This window comes from Dermacentor silvarum, chromosome 7 (assembly GCF_013339745.2).
Source record: "Dermacentor silvarum isolate Dsil-2018 chromosome 7, BIME_Dsil_1.4, whole genome shotgun sequence".
NCBI lineage: Eukaryota > Metazoa > Arthropoda > Arachnida > Ixodida > Ixodidae > Dermacentor > Dermacentor silvarum.
In genome coordinates, this window is record NC_051160.1 from 6,698,798 (window position 1) to 6,724,739 (window position 25,942).

General features: G+C 48.1%; 1 protein-coding gene across 1 annotated transcript in view; it reads left to right on the forward strand.

Moving 5' to 3' along the window:
* The first annotated feature begins 12,672 nt into the window (after positions 1-12,672).
* The window catches only part of LOC119458425 (uncharacterized), a 129,676-nt gene continuing 116,406 nt past the window's right edge, over positions 12,673-25,942 (forward strand). Inside the window, exons 1-5 of the mRNA XM_049670856.1 lie at positions 12,673-12,726; positions 17,998-18,339; positions 19,636-20,285; positions 22,223-22,226; positions 22,372-22,674. Of these exons, the coding sequence (XP_049526813.1) occupies positions 12,673-12,726; positions 17,998-18,339; positions 19,636-20,285; positions 22,223-22,226; positions 22,372-22,674 (1,353 nt within the window). The remainder of the gene's footprint in view (positions 12,727-17,997; positions 18,340-19,635; positions 20,286-22,222; positions 22,227-22,371; positions 22,675-25,942) is intronic.

Here is a 25,942-nt window from a genome sequence, read left to right on the forward strand (position 1 = left end):
GTGTCGCGTAATCGAGGCGGCGCGAGTTCGCCAGGTGCCGTGTGCGCGGTTCTTGCAGCTCGCCTTGCGGTATGGGGCGGTGTGCAAGAGCGTGCCGTGAAATGCAGTGAGATTGTCGTGCGCGTTTGGGGATGGAACCACTTCGTTTCAAGGGACACTTAAAGAGGATTAGTTAAACTCTTTCGTGGATTCTGCTTCTGCGATCAGAGCGCCCACTGTCATTGTGAGGGACAGCTCCTGTCACCGTAGCTTGGTGTAAAATGTGATTTTTGTAGAGAAATATAGACCGGAAATGTACACCAGAAAGGAAACTACCGGAGGCTCTGTTTGTTCAGCCTATAGGTACAGCTGTTTATACAAATCCATAACCTTATGCGTCGTCCTTAGCATTGTATAACTATGTTTGATTTCCGTTTACATTTTTTTTTTTTTACAACCAAGGGTTTTTCGTTCTTTTCTTCTATATTATATTGTCTTGATCGCTCTTTGGAGAAACAAAAATATGTACTCCTCCCCGTTCACACAATGTTCCCACGTGGAACCCGTGAGGTACCTGTATAAATAAAAAAGAAGAAAAGAACCAGATTGGTGGCATATTTTTGCGCCTCAACTCCGTTTCAAATTGTATGCTTATGTCATAATCGTCTGCGTCACCCGTATTCCGTAAATGGCAATGCGCTTATGGACAAGCCTCCATTGTTCACCTGTCCTTCGGCGAGACGCAGTCGTGGTGGTGCGGGACACCTCCGCGTGCCATGCGAGCGTGGCGGCAAAGTGACGCCTGTGCGTGGCACTGTCATCAGCGACGTCGTTCCGGACAGCTAGCTCCGACCCTGTTTTCGAAAGCCCGCCTCGGAAATTGTCTTCCGTGCGCTTGTTCAACTGTTTCGGTCATATATGTTGGTGCATCGAGTGGACAGTGTTTCGACTACCACGCTTTTAAAGCACCTTCTTTTTTTTCTATTATTATTATTATTATTATTATTATTATTATTATTATTATTATTATTATTATTATTATTATTATTATTATTAAAGGAAAGTAGAACGCGCTTCGACGATTTTTGCGGCTTACCGTTCGCTCTACAGTAGGAGTCACCGGAAGCATTATACTTTATTTGTAGCCGAGGCTGCAGGCGTATAGGGTCGTGTCACTGATCCTTAACGCAAAACTGCATCGCTTGTCTGCGCTGGTAATCGCCCGTATAGTCGTCGGAATGAATTACTCTGTATAGCCGCCTTTTAGGTGTTATCTGTCCAGAACGGTGAACACGTGCTAGCTCCTGCACAGCGCGATGGTCGGAGTTGTCCGGTGCCACGTTTGGTACAGAGTGCACTGGGAAAAATCTCCACATCATGTTGTTCATTGCGAACGCGCGGTGCTGCGAAAAGCGTTTCTGAGATTATGGGATTCCGGTGGGGGATCGTCGTAGCAATGCCGATGTGCTGACTGCGGGCACACCTGGCCTTATTGCTTCACGACGTCATCAAATTTGCCGTGTGTCAATAACGTGGCAGTGATGTCGATGACGCCAGGCCCGGCATTATTGAAATCAACTTTAGTATCACACATTAAAATATCTCCCAAGTATCTCCAAACCTTGATACTAGTCTATAGTCTCATACTTTTCTGTCTGACGTGGCTTCCAAAATAAGCCTCGTCAGGTCTCGGGCTTTGCCGTGGGTCCTCTACGCCGTGCGCGCGTTATACTGTATATACGTGCCAGCGCTTCCAGGTTACCTGAGTTGTGGGAAGCGTGTCGAGGCCTTGTTGCTCAACAAAAAGAGTAAATAAAGAAGAGGTTGCGGGGTGGCCCTTTTTTCTGGGCCAGCTGACGGAAGTTGAAAGCGCGCTTTGAAGAAAATTGCCGCGCTCTCTCTTCTCGAAGCTGTTGGCGAGCGACAGCCCAGCAGGAGCAGCAGCCGCCGCTCTGCTGCGTTTGGCGGGCCGCAGATTTCTTCCTGTTTCTCGCACGCGGGTTGACGTCTTCGGTCTGCGCTCCATGGCCCGACTCGACTGTCCTGGCGCTTCTCGCCGTCGTAAAACCACTTTTTTACCTTCCGACATTTACATTTCTAGATTAGCTATGGCTTCTGGCACATCTCGTCTGAATACAGAGGCCGTCCTTTTATTTCGGATGCACGCGATCATGCGTCATCTCCTGGTTCTCCGAGCACCCCGATCTCCTGCCGGTTATATCTTCAGTTTCACGATGCGTGCGCATCACAAGCCCTGTCGAGAGAAGGTTCCATCCAGGAAGCTGCCAACAGTGGCGGGTTTCCCCGTGCCCACCTCGCTGCATCGAAGCTTCTGGATTGTGCGACCAAGTTTCCTTCGGCAGCGAGGACACTCCGCGATGTATGTGTACCGAACACCATGCTGCACTCCGGCACACGGCTCCTACTGCGATGGCAGTTGAAGGTGCACTAAAGAGAAACACTACACACCTGTTTGCGCTGATAAAGCGTTCTTTCAACACTCTCTTTCCGCTAATTTTACGGAGCAAATGAAGATCAAAGTTCCGTACCTTGAATTTCGCGTCGAATCCCATTGCCGGTGCGCGTGGCCAGACGAGTTTGAAAGGTCTGTATTTTAGTTTCTGTGTACCCCACCGTATTTGAACTGTGGACTCGGTCGCAAGATGTGGCCGTTGACAACCTGCTTTGGTTGGCCCACCGCGGTGTCCCTGCGTGCGCTGCTATACGCCGCGCGTTTCCGTTATACTACGTGCCAGAACCTATATATATATATATATATATATATATATATATATATATATATATAATGTCTCGCTTTTAAAAGTCTGTTAGGGCGCAAAGTTGTATTTCGGTGGGACTAAGCTGCAACGTTTTGTGAAGTGAGCGGCGAGTATTTGCGCCCTGTTTGTGTGTGCACTGCTGACGTATCCTTGGCTGGTGGAATCTTCGCGACGGAATTTCTAGTCATTCCCCGATTGACGCACGAAGTGATTTTGGGCATCGACTTTTTGCGGCAGTGTGGTGCGACCGTCGATTGCCGCACGGGGGAAGTTTTCGTCGATGGCCATGTTTCGTCCGGGCTCTTAGAGGAGACTTGCAGCCAAGGTGAACTTTGTGTCTCTGCAGATACTCTTGTGCCTGCGTCCACCTGTGTGTCCGTTCCGGTTGTATGTCGCGGTGAAGTTCCAGACAGTTTCGATGCCTCCGTAGAGCCAATGCATCTAAACTGTGAAGAAGAACGTTTTTGTCCCACATTGTGTGGTATCCATCGGCAATGGGCGTGCTGGCTTGTGGACGGCTAACTGCTCGGCAGAACCCGTTTTGCTTCCAGACGGCTTGAAACTCGCATACTTTACAGAATACACAAATTCGTCCGTAGCCGTACTAACAGATCCGCCGTGTCAAACTGGTGACTTTCGCCACGTCTCAGACAACAAGCTTCTATCTAGGATAAACAAGTCGCTGAGCACAAGTGAGCGCCATACCCTGCTGGGCCGCGATTTTGTAGCGAGGCATTATGACTTATTCTAATATATATATTCGGTGCACGCACAAAGCGAATTCAAATTTATGCGTGTTTCGCGTGTGGGCATGCATCCTCTTGCTTCTTACTCGTTCAGCAAGCTTATGAATCTGCGTTGTCCTACAGAGTTGTGTGTCGTCAACCACTTTTCTCTATGGGAGGCCGTGCATGTTTGAACCGTGTATTCGGGCGGAGTCCTACGTTGTTATGCAAACCAGAAGAGAGTGATACAAAAGTGCGCCGGCACTCGGCCTATTGTAACTGTATACAAGGCCTAGTACGCATGCGAGTATCGCGCGCTGTCGTGGCGCTGGTGTATATAGCAGTCGGACCTTAGACACATGCTTCCTGTGAGTTCGGGTTACGATTCGTCTCGATGTAAGAGCTAAGTTTCGGTTAATGTATACCTTGCGTGGGTTCGTAGGAACATATACGTTTTACCGTGTGGCATACGTGGTTATTGCCACCGGAGCCGTTCGCTCGGGTACTGTTAACTCGAGGGTCATTTTTAATTTTGCGTTGTCCCAGCCTTGGCGTTTGAATATGCCGCCTAATGCCTAAGTAAATTAGTATGCATGGGCAGGCGTTGTATAAGACGTCGGCGTCGTGTTCGGTGCAGTATAGTTCCCGGAGCGAGCCCTAATCCGAATGTAACCTTTTTCTCAGGCCGAACTTAAGCTGTGTGCGTCGTGTTTCGCGCATGCGTGCATGAGAGAGGGGAACAGGTGCACGTTGGTCCCTCTGCGCGCACCGTAAAAGCCGCTGCGGTTGGATGCTTGCTGTTATAGAGCTGCGACCGTTGCATCGCATATTCGCCATCGTTCGCCTCACCACGGTTGTGTCAGCTGCAGGGTAACAGCGCTTGATTATTTTCTTTCACTCTCTTTCTGTTAACTATTCGCTCGTTCCACTTTCTCTCCAACCCGTTCCACTCTCCATCCAAGGGCTCTGTGACCGCCTCGACCTTCTCTCTTTCTTCTTTATAACCCCCCTCCCCTTCCCGAGGGCGCTGAATCGTGCTCCCTAAAGGGTTGCAGAAAATAGGGCCTCTTTCTCTTCACAATCACTCTCTTTCTCATCTGCACATGTAGACATACGATATGCAGTGGCATTATCATCCCTAAGTGACAGGCCGCTGCACGCTCTGTTCGCACTCCTTGCCATTTTCGTTTACAAAACGCATCCACCGCTGTCCTCCAAAGGAAAAAAAAAGGTGCATGAACTATTAAGAACACCGCGCAGCGCTCACTGACTCGCCGTTGACGCAACCATCTCGCCGTAAACCTCTTCGATCCGAGCATGGAAACAGACGTCTCTGCCACGTGGCGGTGTCGCGCTCAAGTTCGGCGCCGACGAGTCCCTGTCCCGTTTTCTCCTGTCTCCGCGAAACTCCTTCGGCACGACACCTATGCAAGCTATAGGACCCTCTTTCTAGAGACTTGGTGGCGTCTTCGACGTCGTGTTAGGGGATCTGTCCGTGACCCCGACAGGATGCGTGGCTGGTTCCACGCTGCGCGACTCGGTCTCTGTCCCACGCTCTCGTGTATACTTACAGACAACGCACGAACTACAGCGCGTTATTAAGCTCCTGTACAGAAGTAACGCCTTCGGCCCTCTTCTCGTTTTAACCTTATAGTATTTGCACCAGCTAGCAAATATGTCGTTGTTTGTACTTGACGATGCTCTGCATGCGTGCGACTACACTATAATCTTTAAAGTGTACACCCTTTGGGGCGTATCTTTTGCCCAAACAATGAAAATCCGGCAGATCCCACACCCTGTGGGAATCGATGTTATGCGAAGAAGTGTGCGGGGTGCCTACCAAGGTAAAGAAACGACCATGAGAGCACCAAGACGTAGGCGGCTCTTTCATGAACTACATGACACGCATGTCATGACATTCATGTCATGAGTCCCCAGGAGTCCCTTTAGCTACACCTAAGAGACCTTAAGGCGAAAGCCTTAGTCATGCTCATGATTATATGACTTCCACTATCAACCTTTAGCATTTTCCTTCACTTAATACCACATCCGAACCCATTCCATTGGTTTTTGAGTGTTAAAAATCTTTTTTCGCTGAGTCATTCTCATTTTTGCTGAGTCAAGCCCATGCTTATGACTTCTACCATCATCCTTTAATGTTTCCTTCACTTAGTGCCCACGTCTGAACCCATTTCAGTGGTTTTTGAGTGTGTCTTTTTTTCGCTAAGTCATTGTCATTTTTGCTGAGTCATGCTCATGACTATGACTTCTATTAGCATCCTTTAGTCTTTCCTTCACTTGTTACCCACGTCCGAAACCATTCCAGTGGTTTTTGAGTGTTAATCTTTTTTCGCTGAGTTGTCATTTATGCTGGGTCATGCTCATGACTATGATTTCTTCCATCATCCTTTAGTGTTTCTTTCACTTAGTACCCGCGTCCGAAACCATTTCAGTGGTTTTTGAGTGTGTTAATCTTTTTCGCCGAGTCATTGTCATGACCTACATGACACGCATGTCATGACATTTATGTCATGACCTATCACTTATGTTCGTCATACTCTCCTGTCATACTATGCCAATTTTGGTACCTACCAAGTTAACGAAATGACCATGAGAGCACGACGTAGGCGGCTGTTTCATGACATGTCATTTATGTTCGTCATGTACTCTTGTCACAGTACGCCAATTTCGGTACATAGTACATACACTAACAAATGCATTTTCCCTGGCATTCGAAGAAATCGATTATTGATAATAGCTTAATGTTGACGAAACGACCATGAGAGCGCAAAGACGTAGGCGGATAGATAGATAGATAGATAGATAGATAGATAGATAGATAGATAGATAGATAGATAGATAGATAGATAGATAGATAGATAGATAGATACTGTCAAAGTAGCAAATGTTCGCCAAGAAATGCTTCGCATTTAATAGTCATCCGTCTTTCTTGCGTTTCAAACTCTGCGCTCGCTACTTTCCTGTCAAGAATTCTGTTTCACGCTGATAACGCGCATGCCATTCGTGAGCTGGCAGTATACCGGACGTGCTGCGTTAAAGAAGACGCGCGAAATGGATGGCGATTATTGTTGCGGGACAAGAGAAGCCCTTAAATGTGCAGATTTTGCTTCGGTCGATACGCCCCAAAAAAGAAGTAACGGTAAACGCGTTCCGTCAACTGACGCGCAACCGCGGTTCGGAAGTGTTGCACGTGTCTGCGTACATACACGCGCGTCGCGACCGTTGTTGTGTGCGGACGCCCGCGTGCCGGTGTGTGTACGCCAGTTGTGCCACCGAGGAGTCACGCACGTGGCGCAGCGCCGCAGTGCCTCGGTCGCGTTATGTAGGCCAGCAGCAATGCCGGCGGCGCCATGGCGCGTCTCGGGAACGGAGACGCCTTCTTGTGACGGCTTGATTCGTGGCTCCTCTGTGACCCCTTCGCGCGCACCGGTCTCGGGCACGAGAATGATTTTTTCTTTTTTTTAACGGTGGCCTGCTCGCAAAGCGGAGACGCGGGTGCAGCGACGGAGGTCTCGACTAGGAGGCATGCACACGCAACCCGCCTCCCCAATCCCTTCAGTCGGTGTCTTGCAGCCTGCAATCGAAGGAGTCTTGCCAGGCGACCCACTGGGAGGAAGAATACCGGAGGCTGCGTTCTCAGACCGCGCAACACTGAATTCGAATCTCGTTAACACTGTTTTCAGCACTTCCGCACTTTGAAAGACGGAATGATAGACCAGTTATACACAGATAGCGGTAATTCTTGCGCAAGTGCAACGTGCCCGTACTCACCATGCTTCGCTATCAAAGAATGAATGAATAGTCGGAAGAAACCATCTCAACTCTATAGCGGAGCAATCATTTTTAGGCCGTGGCCGTGACTCAAATTACGTGAGAGGCGCTGCATGCATAACTGTAGGCAACTGGGACGACGTCATTGTGCAAATCTGGGCGAGTCGATGCAGCACTACCCTTAACATTTGCGCCTTCCGAGGCTTATCTCGTCCTCAAATTGTCGTGCTTTGTGTGCTTTTGGTTTCTTCAACGCTGAGCGCACAGTGCTTTCAGGTCACAAACGCCACGCGCGTATCGGCGCTCCTGACAGCATAGGTAGCGAGCACGGAGCGCTAAACAACGGGCCTATAGGTGCACGAAAATTGATGATGGTTATTGATGGGGGACCAAGATAAGCCCCATAGGGTGTAAACACATTTAAGAGTGTGCGGTCCTGTTTGTCGAGAGTGCGTGAAAGCACCCGGACTAACTCAAACGGAACAGGACATGAGTGTCGTTTCTGTGTTCGGAAGGACGTGCCGTATAGGCACTGTCTAGATGGCGTTGCGGCTATTTCAGCTTGCCTGCAAGATCTGCTGACGCCAGCCGCTTGTGCGACGTCAGAAATAAGACGTCATTCTGAACAGCGACAGACGCGTTTCGTGGCTTGCTCGAAGCTGATAAACGAGCTCGCTTACCACGGCAGCGTTCGAACGCATACGGCATGACCAGTGACTGAAACGCAGTACTCGGGCCGCATGCCGGCCGGCGCTTTTTGCGAGGGGCCCAGTGCCCCACGCATCGCAAGCGCTTTCACGGAAATGCATAAGCTCGGTGACCCCACCGTAGGCGCAACGAGTGCCGGTGGCCACGCGCTCCGAGTATCGCGAATAAATCGCTGAGCACTGTACATATACGCGCATACATGCGTATATAATATGCGGAATGTGGAAACCTCGATATGCAGGCGCGTTCTGCGCCGAGCGATAACACTTGTTAGACGGTGAAACGCGGTCACCCGAGAAAGATAAAACAAGTGCACGTGTCAATATCACCGCTGGTTATAAAGAGCATCGCGAACGCGTTCCTGCAAGATGCGATTCCTCCGCTCGCTATATACATGTGATTTGGCACCATGGAAAACTTGTGCGTCCGGTGCCCACAGGGCGACATTTCAAGGTGGTCCTTTGCCGTTGGCTTTGCGGTATTTGTGCGAAGCGGCTCGGTCGCCTGGTGCAGGCGTTCGTCTTTAGCCGTATCGTCTATGTGACACTTTACCTAACATTTGGAGCCGCAGAAAAGAAGAAGCTTGAAGCCCTCATTAGGAGGGCATATAAGCAAGCGATTGGCGTGCCCCTCACTACACCAACTGATAAATTGTTTGAGCTAGGTATACGTAACACTTTAGACGAATTAATAGAGGCGCACACAATATCTCACTATAACAGGCTGACACTAAGTCCAACGGGACGGCACATACTTAGCAAACTACACATACACTATGAAGAACAGCACGGAACTAAGAAAGACATCCTTAAGCAAATAAGGAAGGATCTCCGTGTCCCCCCAATCCGTGTCCCCCCAATACCAAAAAACATGCACCCGGAGCATCACAGAGAGCGCCGGGAGGCTATAGGGCTCGTTATATTGAGCACAAGTATCAGGCCGTGGAGGACGTGGTCTATGTGGACGCCGCAGAATATAGGAATCAGGTGCGTATGTCTTTCGTGGTGGTAGACACGGAAGGGGATCCCCCTCGTCAGCGGGACCGTCACCACAGACAACCATGAAACAGCAGAGGAGGCAGTGATCGCATTGGCAATTGCATCGACAAAATGTGACTCAAAGATCCCTGTCATCAACTTCGCCAGGGGCCGCATCTCCATGGAGGCGCTCAAAATTTTAAAATCATATAGTGACCAGCGACGGCGCGGGACGATCCATGTCATTTGGGCACCCGCGCACTGCTCGCTTCCTGGTAACGAGGCGGCTCACACAGTAGCTCGAGGACTTACTCGCCGATCAAGTGAGCCAGCCCAGTCAGGGTCCAGAGGAGATCGAATGGTCACATATATAAAGAAATTGCCGATCACTATCGGCTGGGCCGGGCCCGGTATCCCCCGGCTCACCCTAAATTAACTAAGAAACAGGCAGTTGTGTGGATGCTCCTCCAGACCAACATGTATCCTAGCCCAGTGTCCTGCAGCCGGTTTTATCCCGGAAATTATACAGAATTATGTAAAATATGTAATAATAGAGCGGACCTGCCACACATCTTGTGGGCGTGTCTCCAGGCAGAACCTTTCGAGGGCCATCCGAGCTGAGCAGCATGCTGCTCAGCTCGGACCACCACGAGCAAGATTGGGCGACCCGGGTCGACTGGCCGAGAGAGCCGCCGAGATACAAGATATCTCAGCCGTCTAATAGGTGACGGGGGCAGGAGCGTCTTCGACCCTCCTCCCCCCCCCCCCCCCCCCCCAACTATTTTGTAAAACGGGTCAAATAAAGTTGTTTTCTCTCTCTCTCGGTGAAAGTTGGATAACAGGCCGATGAGAGGGTGTCACGGTGAAGTTTTATGGAATTTTGAAAAATCGCCTGTGGAAGATGGCACAATTCTCGTTCTTGAGCTGGGTTATATGTAGGCGGAAATTACTAGCCCGAGAAATCGAGGGAAATTCGCTTGAAAAGCATTTCCAGGATGACAGCAGTTTCGATATATTTCGGCCCAAAGTGTGGGACGAAATACATGGGCGTTCCAGTTACTGTTGTGCTTCATTGCTTAAAAAAGCGTTTTGTTAAAAAGTGGAACAGCGCATTTTTACGGCGAGTTTGATGGTGCATATCTCCGAATTCGCATCATTCTGGAAATTCATTCAAAGTGGATACGCCTTGCAAATTCACCGGCTACAATTCGTAAATCGCAATATGTTCCGCAACCTAATTAATTCAGAAGAAAATTAGTGATAATTAGTAATATTTGTTTCGATTTCTCGTGCTACTAATGTCCGCTCTCTGAATAATCCAGCTCAAGGACTGGAATTATGTTACCTATTGTTAAAAATTCCGTAAAACTTAAAAATGAGCACCCTGTTACAAGAATCATTTGCTTCTGCAGACTATTCTCGGCAGGGGCTTACGGTCGAGGCTTGTCGTGCTAAATGTGTTATCAACCACTAAGGCGATTTAGCTCGCCACGAGCGTTTGTGCCACGTGATAAAAAAAAAAAAAAAAAAAAAACGTGTTTTGGGGACTGCGGTGATGGACGTGGTTAAACTGCCTGGCGCGCGCTGCCTCGGTTCGCCTCGTGTCGTCTGCCATACAGCTTCTGCCTTTTCCCTCCGTCACCGATGACGTCTGGGTGCAGCTTCATGGCATCCGCCCGAAAGACTGCGCGCTGAATTCGAACCGTTCTCGTTTCTGCTCATATACAATGAGATGCATGCACGAGATAGATGGAAGTGCTTCTATTCTCGCGAGGGCCTTGGCGTTGGGATAAAGGGATCGGGCCCCGCACCAGTACATCGACGTTGCGTCTGGTCCAGCCTCGCGAAATCGCTTCTGAGAAGGAGATAGGAAAAGGCCGGACGACCATGGGTGCTGTCCCCACAGTTTATTTTCGCTTTGGTCGTTTCTACAGGGTTAGATACGTCGCGATGCTATAGACCGTGGTCTATAATGTCTCTTGTCAGAGACAGCTCGTCGATGGTCCATCATCTCTCTCTCTCTCTCTCTCGGCATGCAGTTTTGCAAGACGGGCCAGGCTGGTACCGTTGTCGAAGCTTAGCTACGCGCGAGATGACCTTTCGAATAGTACAAAAGTAGTTCGTCTTGCGCGTCTTATAAATGCCGACACAGTAGCGTCAACTTTGCATATGCCAGCCACCGCGGACTACTACGATTGACGCGCACTACATTATGCTTGACTGGGCCTCGGTTGCTCTATACATTGTACATTGGTTGCCATATTCGAAAACACAGCGAAGGTCACGGACAAATGGGTAGACAACACAAGATGCTGTGCGTGTCCTCTGCTTGTATCGCCTGCTCACCCGTACTGTCTTTAGTGTTGACGTAATCTAATGAGCCCAAGCCAACACCTTACCGTATACATTAGTTGTCCTACCTTCTTTTCCTTCTACTCATTGCGTTCACCTTCCGACGCAGTACGCCCCCTTTTGGACTGTGTCTATATCCTCGTAAGACCTGAAGACAGTTTAGTGACATAATCGCATTTCTAGTCTATGCATATTAAGCTACTGACTGATGTGTTATAGGAACGTGAAAATCCTTTCCTCCCCCCTCTTTTTTTTTTTTTTTTTTTGAATACCACGCTGTGAAATACGCGAGCCAGCAACTTTATGTACGTAGAGAAAGTAACCATATCCTCATGTTTCTTGTACAGACGGCCTTTCTTTTTAAACACGCAGATGAAGGCGTAATATCGCGTGGTAGCTTGGTGTTTGTTAATGCTACTACGTACCGAATGTGCATGTCAACTCGCAGTATTCGAAACACGGGTGTTTATCCTCGTCTCTGACGATGGAACAGTGAATGTGTCGAATTAGTATCAATTTTCACGAAAGCTGACGACAAGAATGGGCTTAAACAACTTCCATATACTGCAGTTTCACACGCTCCAGACTTCATATCCGGGATGAACATTTTACGTAATCGCTTCCGATTTAAATTTGAAAACGATTGAAGGCAACGTGCATTATATATCGTACAAGAGATATCGCATCACGTGTGTCAGCTGATTGTCCTGCCTCATCAAAGGAAACCTTCTTTTGCCGACGTGCGGGCGCTTCTAATCCGATGACCTCGCCTTTGATCATTCTTATCGTTGCTGCACGATTTACTGTTCCACGTTCGCTTTCGCCTTGTACCTTTGCCTATATGTGCATGTCTCTGCGCAGTGTCCCAGGCCGCGTCTAGAGGTCATGCCCTTGTATCTGAAAAGCGCTCGCGTTTTCGGCATCGAAGCCAAGGGGGAAATAAATAGCCGTCTTTTTGACCATGTCGCTTGCACGCTTGTCGATGCGCGCGTTCGATCGGCGTAAATATAGAGCGCGCAGTCTGGTCCTCTTTATTTTACCGCGCTCATGGTTGCTATAGGTCCTCGGCGTTATCGCGTCGACCCGTGTCCCATGCACGTTCTCGTGCGTCTGTGCCAGGCGAAGCGCGTGCGAGAATGTCTCTTGCCAAGCTGCCGGGGTTATCTTATCGCTAAAAGCTCCGCGGCGCGCGCGCACCGCCTGTCGTGGCCTCTCGGGCGTACCCTTGGTCTTCGTATCGCGCTATAAATGGCTGTAAACTTTCTCCTGTTCTTGGACGCATACATTGGTATCGGATACTAAGAACCTGCATAACAGAGTGCCAGGCAGGAGGACCTAGCACCCTTAGTGACGTAGGAGATGGACCTGAGGGACAACCGCGTGAAGCTCTGTTGTCGGCGCCAGCCCGGTTGGGTTTGTGGTGCTGCATGGTTTGATCTGAAGTGAAGGCGCGACAGCGACGGTGGACGAAGAGAGAGCCTTCACTTCAGATCATGCTTAACCAACACGCCCAACTATAAAATGCATGGTTTGCTTGCGTCACTTCGATTGGCTGTCGAAGACGCTGCTCTGAGGGTTTCTATTTAATTTTGTGGCGTCTGTGTCTGCGTCATGGGGGGCACACTTTGAGTGTGCTAACGTCCGCTCGAGACTCATCTCTGTATGATAGCATAGTAAGTGACAAACAGAGAGCACGGGTGCTATTCTGAACGCTGTAAAGTTCCGCCGTATTGTCTGCGGCGTTTTGAGCCAATTATAGCGGCCCTGTGGGCCAATCAGAGCTGACTAGATGGCCAATTGCACAATATGGCGGAATTTGACAGTGTCCAGCATAGCACCCCGGGTCGCTCTTTCTGGAAGAGCATAACATTTGACAATTCAGATATAGAGCGCGTTACACAGCGATAACTGGAGCGTTCGCCAACTCTACCGTTGTGTCACCATGCTCTTCTAGGCATACTGTGGCTTTATCAGTATCGGAGTAGCAATATCATATTATGATTACTGTATCACACGATCGATAACCGCTGCGAAGTACTGATTATTCACTCCAGAATGTAGCCTCTTCTGCACGTGTTGCTCTTGCTTGTTCGACGTTGTCCACTTTACAGCGTTTTGCAGTTCGTGACATGAAATTCCTTTGAGGGGCAGTGTATGACAAAGCAGGAAAGCTTGAGACAGCCAAGCTTAGAAGAAATAATGATTCTTGTTATTTATTTACGCGAGATGTGGCGCCCGTTGCGTGTGTATGCATGTCCGTTCATTATTAGGTTGCGCGCGCAAGCAAACGCGAGGCCACTCGTGCATTCTCGCTGCGAGAATCTAGGGCGTCTGGAGTGAATTTACTCGCCCTGCGCACGCGCAGTCGTGGTCGCTTTGTATGCTGTACCACTTTACGCTAACGGATGTATACTCGCAATGTTTTCGTTGCCAGCGCCTGTGACGTCACGCCACAGCACTTTTGCACCTTCGGCTGGTTGTTTAAGAGCTCTACAAATGACGTGTAGGAAGCGGCAAGTAAGCTTTATTACGAAACTAAACTGGCGGGTAGTAGGAATGGTGAAGCCAGTGTTCAGAGGCCGCTTGACTGTGTTAACGCTGGCCTCAACGACATTGTTGCGTCTTCGAAGCGTTTCAAAACCATTTGCCGAAGTGTGGACCATTAGTGAAGTCAAGTCGACGTGTCTAAGCGTGCGCAGGGATGACTCATTCCGGGTCATTGTAGGGAGAATGCGCTTTATCATTTTATCTTGTTCATGTGAGAAGCGCCTGTTGTCCGCAGAGAGGGAGAGAGAAGAGGTTGCCGTGTCGCGACCCAGAGAGGGCGCTATATAGCGACGCAGAAATTGCACGAATCCTCGCTAGCTTCGCTGTTGGTTTCCCCCTATTCGTGTACCGTTTCTTATTCCTCTACTTTCTTGCTTGTGTTTTCTCGTTTGCGTTCACGACTGTTCTCCTGCGGGACCGACATATTTTTTGCTTTGGCAGTGCAAAAGCCCGCCGCATATACGTATATGTGAGCGACCTTTCTCCGTGGCGTGAAGGTCATTTACGCTTGGCCGCACTTTTTTTTTAGCCTCGACTGTTGCGTCGTCGTTGAGAAGGTGGTTGGGGTTCAACGAAAGGGTTGGTTGACTGGTCGGCGTGCTTTCTGCGGATTCGAAGGTTGTGTGCGATCGTCTGCGTTGCCGCCGTTGCCAAAGGGTCGGAACCGGTTCTCCTCCTCCTTTGAGTCATTTTCACCGCTCGCCACCTCCGCCCCCCTCTGTCGTCTCTCTTCCTTCGACGTTCTCTTCCCAGTGTTCGGGGCCTGTACTCGCGTTTCATAAAATCCGTGCACCGCATTGTACAGTTCGTGCCAGTAAGTCAGGAACGAGAACCACAAGAAAGGCTCGTTTCGTCATAATTTCATGTACAGAACCCCTGTAAAGGCCGTGCAAAAGGGGAAGGTGGCGTTCCCCGTGACCGTTGCTTCTGACTAAAAGAAACTGATCTCGAAGGCTATGCACCTGTGGACTGCATAAGTGATTGCTGAGTTGGAAACACGTCATAGCCGCCGTTTTTTTTTTTTTTCTTTTTTTTTTCCCACGTTGTGTCATGGAATAATTTGATGTCCAAATCAGCCCAGCGACCGCTTCCTTGGAGAAACAGAAGTAGATTTCGAAGGTAGTGCTATTCCAAATTAGATGCGCCGGAAGCAATTTCAGAGCCGGAAACACGTCGTAGTCGCCATGTTTTGGACACCACCTACTGGTCATTCCAAGCAGGGCAAAGTGGTCACAAGAAGATGGAGAAAATCATTTATTCAGAGCGAGCGTACATCCGAAGCTTCAGCCTGGAGCCAACGTTTCGCCAAAGGGACTTGTCCTTTGCACTGGCAAGGAAACGGAAGGATTCGCCATCTAACGCTGAAGGGCGGCACTCCACTTGAACACAGCAGCAATGACTGGCTGTACCTTGTCAGACCGCGTAATCCTCTACCCAGTTCCTTGGCAGCAGTTTGGTTGCGCTGATATAGAGCACCGGTTAACTGCTCTACGCATCATGTTTCTTCCTCCTAAATTCTCAATCCGCTACCCTCGTTTGCTCTCTAATCTACACCCGCACGCCTTCCTGTCTTCCAACGTTGCGCCTGCCATTTTGTTTCGTTCTATGGCTCGATGGCTCGCAGTCCTTGGCATATATACTCAAGTTTCTTTGTTAATCCCCCACTTAGGATTGTATCCTTTTTTCAAGGATATCGGCATAAGCTGGTGAACTTAGAAGGAAGTACTAGCGGGGCACGCCCGTCTCCCTCTCCTGGTTTCTCTGCGACTTAGCAGCCGGGAGCCGTTCCTTGTTCCTGAATAGACCCGTAGCCTTCGCCGCAATGCACGCATTTACCGCGAGTCGCATTATTACGAGGAGGAGGACGTAGCTGTGTTCAGACTTGCCGCCGCGCTCCCTTGCACAGTTTTGCCCTCTGCCCGCGCACTTCGCGAAGAATGGAAACCCCGTCCGGTCGTGTTTGTTGGCCGACCAAGGGCGACTGCACGTCAGCTAGCTTTCCCTGATCCTGCCCCGGCTAGTAGTTTGTATGCCTTGATCAAATTTGGCCTTCTTGGCTTATGCATACCCGCACCAAATTTCCCTTCTTTTGTTGAGCTAGTCGTGAATGCGCTGATGCTTTGACGTAACGGGGTCACTTGTGCACACGCGGTGAGTAGGCCTCTGGCTTTCTTCTTCGTTTATTATTTTTCCTTTGGCTCTTTTTTTACGCGTGTTTGACTGCCATTGTAGTTAATTTTAGGATTGGGAGAGATGCGATTTTGGTTCTCGTTAGCTGTAACTTTTTATCGCAACTTTCCACCCCGAATTTTTTTTCTTTCAGGATTCCTAACTGATCAGTCAGTCAGTCAATCAACCAATCAATCACGTTTACTATATTCAGAATTTAATGGCAACCCGTCTGGCCGGGATAACACTCTTCGTCCAAAGACTCCAATAGGAGATACGTCATTAAATTGACTGCTTGTCTTCCCGTCTTTGGACAGCTAATAACTTAATTTTGTTGATGTGAGTTCAATGACGAACTTAGGACGGCTTCACGTCAACTTGATGTGTATATGATGAACATGACATATGTATGTACTGATGACATCTTCAAACATTGAGTATGGTTTCGCTTTAGTAATCTATGGGCACGCTGTGGGACAATAATGTGAGACGTGTTGTGTGCAGTATGTGGACAGCTGCGCTCGTTATTATTATTTTTTTCTTTAGTGCAAACTTCACGGAAATTCAAGCAACCTATGAGTGCTGTAAGTGTGCACTCTCGCAGCGCACCCCCATTAGATTTATGCTCATTAACCTCAAGCAACATTAAAATGTCATGTTTTATTAATTTTTTTTTATTTCTTTCGTAAGTACTTTTTTTTTCTTCTTCTTTTCGTGCTTTCAGTATTCTGAAACGTTTCGTGAGCATGCGTGGTGTCGCTCAGTCTGCCACAGTATATATTGGTGTCGTTAAATAGCCAGAGGTGTGTTCACTGCTGCGTTCAGCTGTTTGCAGCGACTGATCGTTGTGTAGCTTTGATAACACTAATCGGTTTAAGTTTATTCATGCACTCAATCTCGTATCTTTGCTGTGGTATGCACTGTGCGTGCTGCGCATGTAATGTATACAGTCCAGCGTCTGTATAACGATGGAATAATTATTTACTGGTTCTAGTGTGATCTGCGCGATGCGCAAGTTTTACAACGAATTCGAAGTGATCTGTAGAACGGACGACGTACGAGGCCCCAAGCACTTCGTTACGAAGGCATTCCACTGTATTGCGCAAATGAATAACGTGGTGTGTTCCGTACGCCATCTGAGCAAAACAGGTGGAATGTATGGCTTTTGTTCAATGAGAGCCCTAAGTAAATAAAGAGGATGTGCACCAGGAGCGTGTATCATATATCGCTATATAGACGATTTAGACATTTAGGCTAAACAGGGACATTGCGCATTACTTTAGGCTGTGTGTGTGGCGTTTTCGTGCATGTTTAAACTAGTGTGGCTTCATCACATTTATGATTAGAGCATGCAAAGACTTACATGTGAAACTTAACCATTGCACACGCTGCATACTTTCCCACCTTCAATGAAGGGTGCGTTGTGAAGGATATTCTTGCACCTTACCGCGCTCATTCAGTTCGTATATTGTGATGGAAATGATGGAAACTCAAAGGGACAATAAAGGAAAGTATTAAGCAGAAATTGTTCGATGGGTTATTCGCCTAGAACTCTATCATCGTTTTCCGAGTGCCAATGCATGACTTTGTTGTGTAGAAAACCGCCACCGAAGGTCCCGCTGTCGCTGCTCAATTTGAATCGCCCGCGCCAAAACGGACGAGTTGACGTAATCCCGACGTACCTCCCTCTTTCCCGCTCTCTATAATTATGAACAGCCAGTGCTGACATCAGCTAAGAGGTACCATAGTCCAAAATAAGTGGCACCGCCCTGATTTTTCGTTTTCGTCACTTTTTCGCTTACAAAAGTACTGTTGCTAGAATGATGAATTCGTTATTACAGAAGCCTAATCTTTCAATCTAGCTTGACCGTTTGTCCCTTTAGTGCTTGTTGGCCCTGGAGGAGGAGGGAAGGGTTCGGAGCCGAGTATACCCTACAATTCACGATTCTTTTTTGTCATCTTCTGCAGGTTCTGCAGCAGGAGATCGAGTCTCGGAGCGTGCTGGTCAAGTCCCTGCTGAGACAGTGCGAGGCGCTGTGCGCGGGAACGAACGCGGCTGGCAAGAATTCGGCCCCGAGTCTGCCGCAGCTGCCACCGTCCCATGCCAAGCCGGCAGTCGCGCAGCAGCAGCAGCAGACAGCCCGAGACAGCGCCGCCGAGTGTCCCGCGTCCTCGCTCCAGCCGTTGTTCGCCAACGATGCCCAGCGGATCCGACGCGTCGCCGCGAACCTCGAGAAGCGTTGGCACGCCCTGTGGCTCCGTTCTCTAGAGTGGCAGTGCCTGCTGGAACAGCTTCTGCAGGGGTCAAGGGTGAGTACTGGCTGTAGCCGTTCTTACAGGCGACCGCATCCCTGCCTGCCTGCGTGCGTAGCTCGCAAGAAACACTGCTCGTTAAAGCTGGCTTCACCACATTGACATATATCGCGCGGAGAAGCCCGTTTGTTTATTACGCATTGCGACTCCTTCCCTTAGAGTGGCGGTGCCTTTTTGGAACAGCTCCTGCGTGGGTTATGGGTGCCTGCAAAACGCTTCTCTCGGTGACGGTGTCCCTGTGGAACTTCTGGTATGCTACAAAGACTGTCCCTGCATGCGTGCGTAGCTCGTTAAAAAAAGACCACTCGCGAACGTTGGCTTCACGATTATGCAACGCGTCTTGGAGCGAATCCAGGTTTGTTCGCTTGTTTCATTCAATGTATATACAAGTGACAGTGGATACGTTGGTGGTATTTATGTGTGTTGTGCATTATGTGTGTTGTGCATAGGCTCACACATCTCAGCGTGTGTGTAAACGTTGTTTACAATGACATCTGTAAGCATTGATATTAAAAATATAGACAATACATGAGCAACTGTGCAATAGCAGGGATCGAATTTGCACCTGTCTTACGATCATAGGCCATTGTGTGGAGCCTTGAGGATATCAAATAGCAGTATTCATTGAGAGAATCGTAGGCTGTGTGTGTCCCACGACAAACACTGATGATGATGCAGAATGGAGTAGCAGTTTACTGCAGCAGCCATTTGTCAAATAAGATGCAGCATCAGTAATAAAAGAACACAGGCCAGAACTAGCACAGCTCTCACTTTTAGCTCTTATCACCTCTGCAGTTCTGCTTTCTGACTTTCAATTTCATATCTCTTAATTTTGTTATGGAGTCTTAACTGCAGGCATGCTGAACATTGGGTGGTATGTAGGCATGGTGGCATGGAACACTTCTACCATCCCTGTTGTAACAGATATGGCACTGAACTTTGCAAAAACAGAGATATACAAAGTACAATTTTCCTGTGTCTGTTCCTTTGCTTGCTTGAACCATTGAAGAGCAAAGTTGACTCTCAGCTGATGTGGTGAGCTGCCTTAGCGCTCACACTTTCTATGAGGCATTGTGTCCCTTGAACTAATTTCTCTTCACATTGCTGCATTTGTCTGAATAGTTGGCATGCTTTGAACCAGCATATAAGTGGCTCTCACATGTTATATGTGATGCGTTTATCACTTTATTGGCCAACAGCATTAGTTTTTCTGCATGTGCATGAGTACCAAGTTGCAACAGAGACTGTAATCGCTGCGACAACTGACACATTCTGACTGTCTCATTGACCCAGGGTCTCTGGGAGACAGGCAGTGACTGCTGCTTTGGTGATGAGCCCAAGACCAAGCAGCCGCGCTTGAGCTGTGAATGGGACGGCAGCAGCAGCACAGCAAGTGACAGAACCATGGAAATCGGCAGCAGCAGTAACAACGGAACCAAGGAAACCCGCGCTGAGGACCAGCTGACCTCCGTCGTTGTACCTCCAACAGTCTCTGTGCCACCCGCAAGGCTTGAGAAGGGCGTCATGGTTGGGCAGACGGGCATCATGGACCTTAAGTTGGCCTGCAAAGGGGGGCGGCGCTTCGAGGTGCTCCACGATGTTGGCTATTCGAGTGAGAGCTCGACGCAGCTCTCCAGCGAAGACTGCATCCGGATCTACAGCTACTCTCCGGAGCTGGCAGAATCAGTTTTCCGGGAGTATCGCGACGGCTTGGCAAGGGATGGCATCGACGGGTGTGGCACCGGCGGCATCAATGGCAGTGCTGACTTGTACAAGATGGCTGATGGAGAAGAGTACGAGGAAGGGGAGTATGAGGCATCACCGCTTATTCAGTCAAACGTCTCGAACGTCGACTTCTACAAGATGACACTGCTTGAAGAAGCACCGTTCTCGGACCATAATGGAGATGATGTCATGGGTGCTGCAGGGCAGCTGGATGACGAGTTGATGGATATTGCGGAGCTGGAACAGCTTGGGGGCGATGCAAAGGCCTGTGCAAAGGGTTTGTAATATTATAATTCCTAGTAAGTCTCTTATGATTGATGTTATTCATTTTTAAATTGTTCACTTGAGAACTTGTAATTGCATGTTTTGGGCTCGGATGGTAACTTGGTGTCAGAGTTTATACATCTGGGTATTAGTACAATCAAACCTCACTTTGAAAATTCACGCACTCATGCCTGTTTCTTCATAAAATTTTTAAATGAGCAGAACTATTTTTGTTAGCCAATTTTGATATTTAAAGAAGTAATTTTGCTTTAATGGTACTTTAACGGAGAATAAAACCGAAGTGTACTAATTACTTATTTTGAATGAAACGGGAAAGTAATGGCGCTAAGTGTGGTAATAAATGAAATTCGCTGCTATCTGCTACCAGTGCACAAAATTTCAAAAGCAAGAAAAGGACAGTTTCATAGGAAGAGCCATTAATACTGTGTTCCCTCATTGACGCCATACCTTGTTGATACGTTTTGGAAAAATGAGAAAAGAAAACCTCCCATCCGGGAAGCTGTACCATCCGAAGTCACTAAAAATTGGGTGGACTCAACTGTAGTTGACTTCTACGTAAGACGAAGCATAGTACGGATTGTTGCAGAACGAGACGCCGACAAGAGCCAAGCTGGTGGGGCCCGAGCAGCCCAAGATGCACATTGTCATTCTTGCGGTTTCGGCAAGCTGAAGTTGGTGCCTCTAGAATTCAACCCGAGTCAGCAGCTTCTTCAGGCAGGGAATTTTGGCGGGACGTACCCACTCGCAAGAATTGTTGCGGCAGAAGATGCCGATGTGCCTCGTGCTGATGGCGCACCAGATACACATTAAGATGGCGCTAGGAAACTGAAGCAAAATCTAGCTGGTAGGCGACGCTGAAATACGATGCAGCAGGGAATGATGGCAAGCTTGGGTTATTGCCTTTTAAGAGCGTGCAGTAAGCTTACAATGGCACTACGCCGCACGCGCTGTGAAACAGATAGGTGAACGTGCTAATTGGAATATGTTTGGCAGAGAAAGCTGTGACTGCAACGTGTGATGACCTGCGAGTAGATTTGCTGGGACTGGAAGAGGAAATTGAATGCATGCTGGCACTGCAGGGAAGCTGCTGTGGTGTTCGCCTGCTGTTCTTGACTGCATGTGCCTTGCACCTTTCTTTTTTTTTTTTTTAACAGCAAAGCTGTTCTAGCTAACCGTAAAAAGTGCCGCCTGCCGCAAAACCTCGCCGAGCTATGACGTCACTGCGTTGCCTAGCAACCACCTCGCAATGCTCGGGAGAGGGAAAGAGAAAATGAGAGCGAGATAAAGAAATTGTAGCAGCACCAACGAGGCAACGCGCACAGCTGCTGCTGACGCTGCCTGCGATTCCCCGTTTTCCGCGTTCGCGCCGGGGAAATGCAGACGGCGTCAGCAGCAGCTCGGCAGGTTTTGACCAGCCACTCCCCGGCAAGTGTTGCGGCACAGCTTGGCCGTGGCGTCACCGGGGAGACACAACTCTCGTTGACTCTGTGGCGAGTACATGTAGCTTTGACGTGGGACGACCAAAGAAGATCCGGACACCCAAAGAAGAAGCCGCTCATCTTGAAGTGCGCCGCGTGGCCAAGCGAGAATCTGCATGTCAGCAGCGAGCCGATTCGAAATACCGGGCCTAGCAGTGCTTAGCATTTCCTAGCAAAACTTAGCCAAACCTAGTAAAACCTGGAAGAAGCTAGGTCGATCACCATCTCCGCTGTTTACTCCAGCCTTGCACCACTAGTGCAAGCTGCCCACTTTTTCGTTTACATTGGACCTAGCGGCTGAAAAATGTATCTTAAGATTGTAGTTAGGTGATATACTAAACGTTGGTGCCAAAAGATTGTGTATACCAGGACCGTAATAACTGGTGAAAAAGAAGCGTGAATGTATTAGGTCAGTCGTACAAAACAGGATCGTATCAACAAGGCTTTGCTGTTTTTCATATCCTGAGCTTACCATAAATAACTTGTAGCGGTGTCATTGTCTCACGTGTTGCCAAATGTTGTCTGCAGTGTCGACGGCAAGTCAGAACGAGTTCGGCGCTGGCTTCAGAACTGTGAGTCAGCGCCTTTGACTTCAGCGTCCGCTGAAGAGGAGGAAGAGGACACATCCGTGACAGGAGGCAATGAGGGTCGCGTTGACAGTTCTTGCGATGCCAGCGGCGAGTACACAACGAACGATGAATCCGAAGAGCCTGGTGATGAGTCCGACGGAGCTGCCTCATCTCGCCATTCTTCTCGTGGCAGCAGCAGTCAGGGCCTGGACACTTCGCGAAGTATGTCGCTTCTCAGCAAGTCGGGCACTGGCTCTGTGGAGACCGTCGTACAGGTGGGTGCAGCAAGTTATTTGCTCACAAACCGTATCATAGCAAGAAACTGTTGTTGAAATTCTTTTCAATTTTCTGCAACTGAACAGCTCGTCTCGGCAGCTTTTCATAGCACACCGGAAAGGCTGCAGCAGCGTCTAACTGGAGCTGGTTTCGTGTAACAGATAATACATTTGCTGCAGTAATGTGGCAGTCATGGTACAGTGCTTATTTATTTTCCATACTGCTGCTCTCAATTGAGAGCACAGCAGGTGTGCATTTAAGATAAATCAAGAAAGACTGCAAAAGAGGATCACAAGCTGGCAAATCTGCACTCTAGTGCAATGAATGTGATGAAAGAAATGCTTAAGGCTTGTTAATGGGCAAATGATTGTTGCAACAAGTAAGATACAGTGGTTGCATGACTATAGACTGTACCATATTTTTCCTCGTATAACCCATCTCTGCGTGTAAACCACACAGCCAATAGCAACACCCTGGAAAATAGAAAAAAGAAAGAAACAGCAAAAAGATGAGTCGAACTAACCGCATACAACAATGCTCAAGTCCTTGTAAAAACATTCTCTGTTTGTGAATGCACGGCTTGTCCATGTTGTATCTTCGGTCAGTAGCTCACCACCTCTTTGATGATGCTGATAATCTTCAGCTTCTGCTGCGCTGTAAAAAACTGCCATTGAGTGCAGCTCTTTGTGGTCCGAATTCTGGTTCGCCGGTGCCAAATGCACTATTTGCTAACTACTAGCATAGCGCTGCGCTTCCCTGAAGCCTCAACTCAAGGTGAAATTCACATATAACCTGCGCTCTAACTCTACTGTTAAGTTTTAAAAATCTTTGGTGTGCATTGTAATTCGAATCTGGATCTGTTGAACTCGAAGGGGATAATGAAATAGTTCTATATAAAATATGCCTATCTGACTTCATGGCTGATAGTTCTGTCTGCTGTCAGTATGCTTCACTGCAATACACGGATGTTACGCAGTGAAGCTTAATATACCAAACAGTTATGGAGCGCAACTAAGACCCTTAGTGCACAAGCCCTCCGTATTTTGAGACATGCAGCTTGCTTTTTTTTTTTTTTTTTTTTTTGTCATGGCATGTGCTGCTCTTCATAGTCAATGCCTTGACAGCATCTGCATGCCAAAACAGTGCAATTTCATCAACGTGAATATTTCCAATGACGCGAGAAGTGATCGCAATATCACTATAAGTTCACTTGCGGGAGCGCAGCACCTATAGTGATACTGTGATAACGCAGCATTGCGCAGCATTTGATATATGAAATGTGGCGGTGAACGGGAATTTGATAAGTGTGTAGTACAGAGCTTACTCTTGCATGGGATTTCCAAAGGCCTGTTATAACTGTTCAATATAGACAGTAATTCAATATACCCATCTTCAATATATTCGGGTTCGACTGCACGCAGAAATAGAGTACCATATTTACTTGCCTAATGGACGCACTCGCGTAATGAATGCACCCCCCACTTTTCCAATCAGGAAGTGTGTGTGTTTTTTTTTTTCATCCCATAATGAATGGACCCTGAACTTGCTGCCATATGAAGTAGGAGGAACACTGTACGATTCGGCGTCCGATATGGCATGCGGCGGGTACGATTGTATCAGATGCCGAATCATACTGTGTGTCTTCTACTTTTATTGCGATAGCAATCATATGGACACTCCAGGCGCATTTTCGCTGTCGGCGTCAATGATTGCAGCTCAATCTCCTGCGTTCGAGGGAGGAAAGTGGAGAGTAAATGCACTGTAGTCCATCGTGCGCATGGCGCCGGGGGGAGGGCAGCATTGGGGGCGGCTCAGCAAATGCGCATCGCTGAGCCGCCCACATTGTTGCCCTCCCCCCGGTGCCAGCATCTGCAGCAAATGCGCAGCATCTCCCGCAGATGCTGCTGCATGTTTTTCCTAAATTAGAATGCCTTGCAGTGACTTCTAGCCTGTTAAACCTCGATTTTTGTTTTCAGGGGGTGAAAAACTATGATAATTAGCTGAAAGATCACTTTTCTTTAAGTGCTTCAGCTTCCCTTTAAATGGGGGTGAAATGCAATAATGCTTGTGTGCTTGGCTACCACATGCCTTATAATCAGGGCCTGGTTTTGTCACTTAACCCTTTCAGTGCTGGGTTTTTTTCTCGGATATTATAAAACAAGCGCAGCAGTTTATTTTTGACATTTAGAAGGGAAAAAATGACACGGATAATGACAAATGCACTCTTAGTATGGTCCTCACATTCCTATTTTTGTTCTCCATCTCTTACCTAGTTTCGTTCTGATGTGCACGCTTCCGCTATAGCGCCGCCATGCCAGGGTTAAAGAAAACTGCTATAAACATATGACAGATGGCATAAGCACGTAAGACTAGTCCTTGCTTTACGGCACGAATATTTTAATGGAGAATTACCACGGAAGCGGTGCACAAGTCCGGGAGCCATCGCTCCAATTGGCAGGTGTGCAGTTCGCACGGCACTGCCACACTCACAAACGGGGTTGTTCTGCAGTGCACTAACAGAAACCCATACTGAGCAAATTCAGATATGAGAAAATATGTTTCCAGAAATATACGACAGATGGCAAAACTACCTCCGAGCCTACCAACTTCGTTTTACTGCTCACATTTGACTGGTGAAGAGAGTGGAGAACATGCCAGTACGTCAGTGGCACTGGAAAAGTTAAAACCCCAGATTTTTTTTTTTTTTTTTAATGGGCTGCACATCACTTCAAAGACAGCAGAGTGGTAGAGCAACATTGCTTCATTCTCTGGAAGCCGTAGCAGTTCCACTACATATAGCAGTACAACACAGACAAATATTAGTAAACTGATCATAATGCAGAAAAATGTGCTAAGAGCGATTGCTGATGTGCCTTACAGAACGCACTCTGAACCACTGTTTACAACCTATCGTATCATGCACTTATCCAACATGTACCATCATCTTTTACAGCTCTACAAATCACAGATTGAACACGGCATTTTGTTCTTATGTGAAGTCGCTAATCTCCACATCAATATTCTTTACTACCTTACAAGGCACCACGAGTATTGGTCTGTGCCTCACCCACGTACAAACTACGGCTTTCAAACCCTAAGCTATACATTGCCTTCTCCGCTTAACAAGTTTGCTTTTCTCACACCTTAATACGCGAACATTCCTTTAACTCTCTTCGAAACTTTTTTAGTTAATGTGTGCATTTTCACAGCTACTTTAATTCTTTTTTGTTACCAAAACTTGCTTTGAATGTATCCGGAGATATAATG